The sequence below is a fragment of the Pseudopipra pipra genome, chromosome 4 (genome assembly GCF_036250125.1).
Source record: "Pseudopipra pipra isolate bDixPip1 chromosome 4, bDixPip1.hap1, whole genome shotgun sequence".
Taxonomy (NCBI): domain Eukaryota; kingdom Metazoa; phylum Chordata; class Aves; order Passeriformes; family Pipridae; genus Pseudopipra; species Pseudopipra pipra.
The window spans coordinates 58,813,082-58,823,515 of NC_087552.1; the positions used below are offsets into that span (position 1 = coordinate 58,813,082).

The 10,434-nt window shown below is 35.6% G+C and overlaps 1 protein-coding gene across 9 annotated transcripts in view; it reads left to right on the forward strand.

Moving 5' to 3' along the window:
- The window catches only part of KCNIP4 (potassium voltage-gated channel interacting protein 4), a 405,894-nt gene that overhangs the window by 383,132 nt on the left and 12,328 nt on the right, over positions 1-10,434 (forward strand). For all 9 annotated transcript variants that reach the window (XM_064653109.1, XM_064653114.1, XM_064653117.1 and 6 more), the window contains 2 exons: positions 3,310-3,379; positions 7,497-7,567. In XM_064653109.1, the coding sequence (XP_064509179.1) occupies positions 3,310-3,379; positions 7,497-7,567 (141 nt within the window). The remainder of the gene's footprint in view (positions 1-3,309; positions 3,380-7,496; positions 7,568-10,434) is intronic.

The following is a 10,434-nucleotide window of genomic DNA, read 5'->3' on the forward strand; positions in this document are numbered from 1 at the left end:
AGGAAATGGTTTAAATATGCCTCACATTTTTCTTTCAAACTATTTAATTATTTTCCTCTATTTTATAAGAGTTTAATGAGAGGTTAGATAGATTTTTTTAATTATAGTTTGTACAAAGGAAGAAGTCAGCAATAACTTGAAATAAAGCCATGGGGCATACTTAACAATTACGATATTTAATCTTATTCACTGAACTGCAGAAATCTCCTGATAAACACAAGAAAGCCAGATTTATGAGTCCAGAAAAGTGCAGGCTTGGAGGTAAATTGTGTTGGCTACATATATTTTTAGAATACAATTATTTAAGAACAAGAGTATTCACTGTCATATAGAAGCTCAGAAGGAAGTTCCAAGCTAAAGAAAGAAAAGTTTGAACTGATAGTTCTGGTAAGAGTAATTGGCCAGCATCACAGATTTTTAATGAATGTTCTTAAGACACCATTACTACAGACCTTCAAGGATGTAGAAGGTGTTACCAGCAATGCTGTGCCAAAGAACAGAGGAAAATACAGAGGGTCAGACTAGAGAAACTCAAACTGTCATTCCTGGGTCTGCTAATAAATAATTCTCTGAAAGTAGGTTGCCTTTTCAAGCAATGATTCTTTCAAACAGTATGGTGATACCAGAGCTTATTAAGTGACAGGAAAAAAATACTACCTTTAAATGAGGAATGTAGATCATGTTTGTTTTTTTTTAAAAAGGCTCCTAACTCATTTTGAACTAACAAATAATGAATCAGACAGATTTTTACAGAATACCCTTAATTCTCCTCTAGCTCTTCACAGCTACAGGCTAAGGACTGACAGAGTTGTTGTTGCTGGCACTTCCTGTAAAAAAGGGGAGAGCACTCTTTGCAAAATGAGTATAGTTTGTATGTCTTTGTCATCCAAGGAAAAGGGAGAAAAATTGCATTGCATGTTAATAAGCCATAGAGTTAGATAAACTTAGATGCTCATTTTGTCAGTCATTATTTATTAAGTGTCTCAGGAAAAAAAAGTCAGTACCTGACCTGTACAAATTCAGATATGCAGGTTTTCTCTTTAATTCCTTCAAAATGTGCCTAGCTAATTTTTTTTGTCTGAAAAAAAATTACCTGCAGAACAGAAAGAAGTCACTGCTTCTTTTTCTAAATTCCAAAGTAATGTATTATCCTTTCACATGTCCACTCATCTCAGGGGAAAGGCTGTGTTCTTCCTTGTGCAGGTCTGGGAATGACATAGATTATATACCAATGTATTCTTGAAAGAGGAACTTATAAAATACCTTTGTTACATTGTCTACATTGAATTACTATAATGTTATAACAGTATGTATCTGAACAATTCACTGAAGTTTTCTTTATTGTGCTTCGAATCCAAGTAAAAATACTGCCCTCTTGCATGCACTTCTACAACTCCAGAAGGCTTCACATAAAAAGACAAGCAGAGTAGTAGAATCATAAAGACATAAAATCATGGAGGTTGGAAAAGACATCTGAGATCATCAAGTCCAACCATTAACCCAGCACTGCCAAGTCCACCACTAAACCATGTCCCTAAGTGCCACATCTACAGAATTCTAAATGTCTTCATGGATGATGTCTCAACCACTTCCCTGAGCAGGCCATTCCAATGCTTGATAACCCTTTTGGTGAAGAAATTTTACCTAATATTCAATCCGAACCTGCCCTGGGACAACTTGAAGCCATTTCCTCTTGTCCTATTGCTTGTTACTTGGGAAACCAACTGTAAGCCTGCTAGGAGCCAGAGACACTGGCCTATCTGACTACAGTCTTTTTGGGAAGCTGGTAAAGCAGAGAGAGATGTTTTAGATGCCCTCATACCCAACAACATGACAGCCAATTAATGGATTACTCTTTACCTGATGAAGGGTAGAGATGTTCCTGCCATTCCCCAAAGGCTTTGGTTCGAAAGGCAGTGCAGCCAGTATATCTGGTCTTACAGAGACCTGTGCTCTAATTCTGACTCCACAGCTGTCAGCCTCTGTGGCTGGGAACAAATAATTTTGTATGTCTATCTACGACACAGTTGTTTGTCTGTCTGATCAAACAGAATTGTTTTTTGCTGTGTGCTGGCACATGCTTAGTTATGATGAAAAGCAGATTTTGGCTGAGAAAAGTGACATAAAATCAAAATAATCCTAGATCTACAGAACTGACATCCGTTGCTCAGATGGTGCATTTGTCTCTCAATTAGCAAGATTACACTATTTGTTTCTTTGCAGAAGCTGTCGGAACTATAGCTCATTGGTCTTTATTTTATCTAATTAAAATACCATTTGTTCTCACATGAAAAGCTATTATTACACTGGTAAAAGATATTTCACTGCTCTTTATCTTCATTTAAAGCTATTTCGTTTCCCCAGTTTAGGACTAGGAGCATATATGTTTGAACCCTCAGTCCAAATAGCATGGCAATTGACAAAAATAAATGTATGAACCTTAACACTTAATTTGTATTTTCTTGCTTATCTTTGTTTCTAAAAATTCTTTCCTTTTAAGGCTTTTTTTCACCCTCTGTGTTAAAGAAGGAATTAAGGCAAAAAAGGAATTAAGTGCATTGCCCAAAGTCATCTCCTCAGTCTGACAAATTCAGGACTAGAAATCGGCTCTCTGGTCTTTGATATTTATGTGCAACTTAGTAAACTATACGGTATTCCTTCTGCTTTTCCTACCTCTTTACCTAAGTAATTTTTGTAAAGTCACAGCTCTAATCATCTTTTTTCTTCTCCATCACTTCCTTTCTTTTTTTTTTTTTAGTCACTCTGTTCTGACACTTCCTGCTTATTCTTTCTTATATATATTTCAGTTTATGAAAAAGATGTAAAGAGGCAAAAGGTTCTGCAAAGTTTGAATAAGATCTTCAGCATCAGGGTCTTTTGAATTCATTGAATATAACTCTTCCAGTTGAATTTTACTGCATGTTCTGTCAGTAATATCTAAGTGCTTACATTCCTGCTTGATTTCCATACCATGCAAAGGCTGCTTGCAGCTGCAGGAGTGACCACCCATGGCCCATGAGTGACAGCAATGGCTCCACGCTGTGCAGCAGGGCAGTTGCTGCTCATTTGCGTCACTCAGGTAGCAACTGGAATTGAGATACATGGCACAAAAGAAATTTTTATCTCATGGGAATTCTTTAGAAAGATACTTCAATGTGATAAACATTTAATGCCTTAATATTTGGTTGAAAGTGCAAAGTCACACGTTAAACTGTCAGAGTCACATACATGTTGTGTACGGTCTCATGAACACAAGTTGACTCGACCAGGTTGGATGGTATTCATTTCTTGTCTTTCACTTTCTTCCAGGAATGCCCCAGTGGTGTTGTCAATGAAGAAACCTTCAAAGAGATTTACTCTCAGTTCTTTCCACAGGGAGGTGAGTACTTGGCAGACATAATTAATACTACAGTATATTTGGTAGTTCCTAAGTCTGACAAAAGAGCCTGTTCAAATTAACAAGATTGTTGCCTCAAGCTCTGTCTGAACTCATGGCATACTTCCTTGATGGTTGGACATATTTTAAAGTATATATTTCTGAATGAAATGCAATGATATCTACAAGAAGTCAGTCTTTTGTTATGAAGTTACTACCTGTGCTTGGGTACCACTGAAAACAAAGTTTCTCTGAGTAGATTATTTATTTTTAAACTTTCTAAACAGTCTTCTCCATTCTCCTTTATTCCAAAAAAAGCCTTTTTACACTAGGAGGAACTCTGGGGGGCACTACAGGTACCCCCTAATATCAATGGCAGAACCCCCTTTAATGCTATGGAGTTTCCCTTCTTAAATGAGGGCTTTTTTTGCTAACCTTGATTTCAATTAATTGATTTCCAGGGGCTTCATAATTTCTTTATCTCCACTGTCTTTTGGTGCAATGAAGGTAACACAAAAATAAGGAAGCTACACTTTTCTGTGGAAAAAAAACCAACAAACCAACAAGCCACAAACTTTTTTCTTCTTTCACATTTCATTTTAATAAAATACAGCAAAAAGTCAGATTTTTAGCAGTGTAGAAAAGTACTGAATCCAGATAATTCAGTCATCTGTAACAGATGTTGTGTACTAGTGAGAGGATTTTTGGCTTTCTTAATAAAGCTGTTTCAGACACCTCAGCAAAGAGCACTGAGAAGTGACCATCAGAATTCATCCCCTTCCTCCCCTCATCCTCCATGGCCTTCACGCAGTGGCATACAGCCTTGGCAGTACATAAACACAGCACAAACAAATGTGAAAGCCTTATTTAGTTTTCCTCAGAAGTTCAGGAGGAATATTTGGTGAAAACGGCAGAAGAGCTGAATGTCCTTGGAAGAGTAACAGCTCACATCAATATTACTTTAATTTCTATGGGCCTACTCAGTCTTGAACCGTTTTATGTAGGTTTTGTGCTGTTTTGTAAGGTGCCTGTGTTAACTTTTGCCTTTTCTGAGAAGTATAGGAGTTCAAGTCTATTCTTTGTTCCTCACATTAGCCAAAATATTCTTAAAGCCCAATTAATTCTCAGTATTTGTATATCCCTGCATTTTAACGGAGTGAGATCATAATATATAGGTGTCTAGTTAAGCAGCCAGACTGGATTCTTAAATTTTTGAATTTATTGCCAAAATACTGTGTCCACCTGAGGCCTTTAAATTTCAGTTTATTTGTGCTAAATATAATGGTTTTATCTATGTCTGAATATTAAAGAGGAAAAAAAAAAGCTTGAAAGTTGTCCCCAAATTAAAACATGTAATTCCGGGCTCCAGTTATCTATGTAATGCAAAACCAGGTACAACATGATGAATCATTATAATAGTTCATATCTGAGCAAACAGAATGTAAGATTTTAAGCTTCAGGGCAACCAAAGTAATTTTTAAATATTAACCAGCAAGTCACTTCATTAGGCAACTTTCAAGACTGTCCAGGACAAGGTACAGGAGGACTATAAACAGGACAAGGGGTCAGAAGAGTAACAAAGGATATGACACTGGATTGCAGTAAAACCAATGTGTTTTAAAGGCAGAAGTTAATTTGTAAAAAGCTTTCCATGCCAGAAAGGGCACTCCAGTAACTTCTTTTTAGAAAACCACTGCCATACAGGTGAATGAATAGGCCCTCTCTGTGCATGCAATGGATCACCTGAAATATAACTTGGGATTTTTCCTCAGCCAGGCAGGTTGTAGATAAGAATCCACACTCTGGATAATTATTACACTCCTCCATCCTTATGAACAAAACAGATCATGCTCGTAGTTTGATAAGCCATATTCTTCGATGTATAATGACTATCATTTTTTCTCTCTGATGTTTAAAATGCTTTGATGGTGTTTTTCAAAGGAATTCTAATTTAATATCTGTTCCTGTCTTAACCTGTCAAAGTAGCGATTTATCCTCCTGATTATGATATCAGATCCCTGAAAAAAAAAATATTTAATTTAAAAACTTAAAATTTTGTCAAACATGATTAATGTTCAAGATTTAGGAGGGTAGGTGCAGAGGGAATTAGATTAAGTAGCTCTAATTAAAAGACTAGTGTACCTTATCCTGCTGTGGTTTTGAAGGCAAAATTTCAGACCAGAACTGCATGAACAAACAACTCTGAAAAAGGCTTTTAATTTAAGTTTTTTTCAGAGAGCCTATCAGAAAGAAAAGGTTCTTCAACTAGGGACTTTTTTTTTGTCCATATACCACCAAAAAACTTAGTATATTGTATCATGTATGGGCAACAAACAAAATATCTTTATGTTCACCCTTGTGTTTTCCGTATATCTACAAAAATAATTGGAAATATTTCAGATATTTTTAAGAAATTAATGCCAAGAGAATGGAAAGTTATTTAAAATTCAGTTTACAGTAATTATACCTCTATTATATGTTTTTTCCCCTGAAGATGATTTACACAGTATATTCTGTTGCACAACAGAAGTCTCAGTAGATTATAGAAAATATGACTATTAAAATCTTAAATATAATTGAAGTCAACTAATTTACATTTTTCAGTTAAAGTGTGAATTTATCTGCTAGTCCGTGCTTAAGCAATTACACTGGTGACTGGATACATGGAAGAATGAATAACTACTTCAGTAGTGTGGATTTTTTTCATACTCTGAAAATGCATTAACAGACATAAGGTTTAAAGGTTGCATTTTTTCTTGTTGTGATTATTTCACATCATATGAAATTAACATATTGAAGTAAGACCAGAGACTTTTTTTACAAATGCCAGGTCTGAATATGTGAAGGACAAAGTTTTGAGTTTTGGTATATTTGGTTCTTTGGAGTCAAGGTGGCATTTCAGGTGAGTGACTCAAGACTGACACTCAGTTTAATACAAAACAATATTTTGGGCCGTGACAAATAAAGGTTTGCAGGATTGATACAAAAGGTAAAATGGTTTAGTGCCAAGAAATCAGAAAAAAAGCATCTCAGCACTGGTGAGGTTTTTCCATGATAGGGAGAGGTTTGTTCTTCACAGGGGACACTGATTTCGTAACACTTCTCCCTTTATTACAGGTTTGTGAGATTAATGTTGATTAACCTAAACTTATTGCAAAGATATGAAGTAGAAAGAGCAAAGATATGAGTATTAAAAGTAAACAAAGCCTCATCCTACATTAATTTGCATGGTTTTGAGGGAGAGAAAAGGCACTGAGGAAAGCTGACTTTCCACAACCCCAGCAGCTTGTACCTCACATGCACAGGGCACTGTGAGATAAGAAGACATAAGTTCTCTCTTCACAATATATTACTCCTGGAGCAGGTCGTGCCTCTCAGAAGGCATCCAGTGGAAATAGAAAGATGAATCTTTATAATAATTTAGAGTCTTAACAGACTTATATTGATGCTGTCTGGTGTTTCTAAAATGAATCAATGTGCACTGGGGAGTAGGTTTGAAAAGTATACAAATAATCAGTGAAGGGATTGCTTGTTTAAGGTCATCTTTCAGAGTCTTACTGACCATTTAGTCAGTCACAGCCAGTTTTCCCAAGGTTTTCAAGCACTTAGCCCTCATGCAACAATAATGGGAATTAAGTAGCAAACCACCTTTAAGAATCTGCTTCCCAGGAGAGGATTTTCTCTCACCCATGGGTGAGCATATGACCCGATCACAGCAGCATCTTTCTGACAAGATCAGCTTCAACCTGGGAAACAGGTCTGTCTCCAGAGTGAAACCAATATACCAGGGGCACCGATGGTAGTGTCTGCTTCCCTCACTTAGAATGAACAAATGAACACATTTTTCATTTTAAATATATGAGATAAATCCCTCATCACCATCATTTAGCATTCCCATTAACACAGGTTGTTTCAGAGTACAATAACATGTCATCTTTTCTATTTGCTCAGGTATCAGTGATTAGCAAAAATGAGAATAAAACAAAATAGAGATATTCTAGAAGAAAATTTTGGATTTTCAGTTCTTAGCAGTGCTTCTATCCATGTACTTGCACTTATAATAATAATATGTGTTTACTGTGAATTATTTTTGCTTTAAATTTTTTGTTTTAAATTTTAGATTCCACAACGTATGCACATTTTCTGTTTAATGCATTTGACACTGATCACAATGGATCTGTAAGTTTTGAGGTAAGTGATGCTGTTGATTCTTTTTCTGAAACTATTTTGCCATTCCTTGTATTTAAGTCCAGTATGGTGGCCTTTATTATATGGCTTTAATTATGAAAAATTTAGCTTATGTGACTCAAGTTTCAAGTTTTTCCAATGTAATAACAAAATTCATTATTGTACAATTGTATATTCCATATCGGTAACTCAGACTGTGCTACTATGTAATATTTTTATAAATCTGCTCATTTAAAAGGTGACTCACTTTATACACAATTTACCCAAAATAGTCATTATCTTCCTCTCTGCTTCTGCAAGGTAAGAAGGTCTCTGAACTACAACTAATGTTATGGAGATGACTCAGACAAAATAGGATGGCTCATACACTCTACTAGTTTCCAGAAAGGACTAGAAAAAGGCTTTAAAGAAAATGTTTTTAAAAGCATGAGAGTTTCAAATTCATCGTTCCTCCATTTAGCTGCCCAGTCCCAGCTCTGCCTTTCCCTGGTAAGACTGATGTCATCAACACAGTAACATGGTAAAAAGGGACCTCACTGCAATAGTGTAGATGAGAACAGTCTATATAAAATACTGCAAAGGATATATTATTTTAAGCTGTAAAATTTAAAAAAAAAAAAAAAGCTTATTTGCAAAAGGATATGTTTGCTTTGGTTTGTTTTGCTTTGATTTGTTGTGGTTATAATGAATGGATGATTTCCTTACAACTTGTGATTGGACTGTGATAAATACACCTACTTTAAATTTATTGAAATGGCCCATACATGTTTTTATGATTTTCTTTAGTGAATGATTTTGTGAGGTCTGAAAGATTTTTTTTAATCATTTTCATTGCTTTATTATTGATGCAATAGAAGAAGACTCATCAAGCAGGTGCACTGTGATCAGAAATCTATACCTCAACTGAGACTATAACCAGATAATTTTGTGGGGGATTATTTGCATTTATTTAAAAAAACCCCAACAAATATGAACCCCATCTACCTTTTTCTAGGCAGCTGAAATCAGTGGGCTCTATGTGAAACTAGAAGCAGGAATGGAGGTTTTACTTACATCTTCCGTACATAGGCTAATTCTACAGGAAATCCTTCTGGTCAAATCACAGAATCATACAATGGTTTTAGTTCAAAGGGACCTTAAAGATCCTCTAATTTCAACACACCTGCCATGGGCAGGGACACCTCCCACTGGACCAGGTTGCTCAGTGCCCCATCCAGACTGGCCTTGAACACTTCCAGGGATAGAGCATCCACAGCTTCTCTGGGCAACCTGTTTCAGTGCCTCACCATCCTCACAGTGAAGAACTTCTTTTCTATATCTAACCTAAATTTCTCCTCTTTCAGTTTCAGCAACAGCAGAGGCAATGAGAAAAGGCATTTTTAGAATCAGTAGCTAAAAAGTATTTCTGCTGTTATAATGGGAACAAAAGAAGCTTTTGTACCTTTCCTGGTCAATTTGTTGCCATTTGTATCTCAGACAGAAAGCCTTAAGAAATGCACTAGATTTAAAAAGCCCTTTTAAAGGTTTTGATTACCTCACAGGGCAGGTCTGTGCACAAAAAAAAAAAAAAAAAAAAAGGCTTTGGAATAAAATAAATCAGAGAAATATAAGCAGCACTGTGTTGTTTTTTTTTTATTATTACTAAAACATATTTCCAGCTTATCAGGTCAGACGTGAGTGATCCAGACTTTCATAATATTTTCACTAATTGTGAATCCAGCATAATTCTGCTGCTGTCAAAAGACTCTTGCTTCTGTGTCCTTGTAGCAACATAACAAACTGTATGATAGCCATTCCAAAAGCATCCTCCTGAAGTTAATGTATGGGGTTTTTTTCAAATCTCATTAAAGGTAGCTTCAAAATGTGAATGTAGATATTATGAAATGTGAAAAATACAATAATCTAATTTTTTTCCTGCTCCTTTTTATCCTAGGTGCAACTGTGCCATATTCTTTCTATTCCATCTGTATTCTAGTTTTCTAATTTCCATTAGAAAAACAACAAAAGTAAACAGTTCAAAAGGTAGAGAGGGAGTGATTTAAAAGTTTGGAGAACAAATAATCATTCTTTCCAGTTTACTTTCTATATCAAAGTGTAGGAGTAAATACAACTCAGTATAATGACCTATGATGAAAAACACTGGCTATCTTCTGTGTAGAAAGGATATGAAAATCTGAAATTTCATAGCAAAATTCTTTTGTAGGTAAGAATGACATTTGTTTTGTGTTGCACTCTCCATTTTCTGATGAAGCTGTGGTAGCTGGAGTTGCGGGTAAAAGGAGAATTTGTTCTAGCTTTTTGCTCTTTTTTTCTCAAATTTTCAACCATGAACAGTGAAGTGTTAAAATTTAGCACAACTTAAATGCACACTTCAATTAGATGAGATAGCTTGGTGAGATTGTTATGTCCTTAGAGTTTTGTCAGCCCTGAATCTGTATGCTCTCTGATAAGAGTCAGGATCTCTAAGTGAAGCATTTTATGTAGCATAAAAAAGCAAACTCATTAAATAGGTACTTGAACTTATTTCTCCTTATCCCATGACTGCATCAGTTTTGAGACAAGCTTATTTCATTAGTTATGCCAACTAGTTCTGCTTTAACATGAGAGACAGAGTTTCTGAAGGCCTAGTGACCCAGAAGGGCTCTTTGGGCATATTATGAAATGAAGTTCTTTTTTCCATCAGACAGAGACAGATGTGAAAGCAAAGTTTCCACTTGCTGCATATATATTGTCACAGAATGAAAATGAAGATCTGGGCCTTAAGGCTATTTACACTGTCAGGAAAAGGGAAGCTAATTAACTTTAAACATATTGTCAAAGGTAAAGCACATTGCACCCACATACAACAATCCAAACAGTATCCTTTGTTT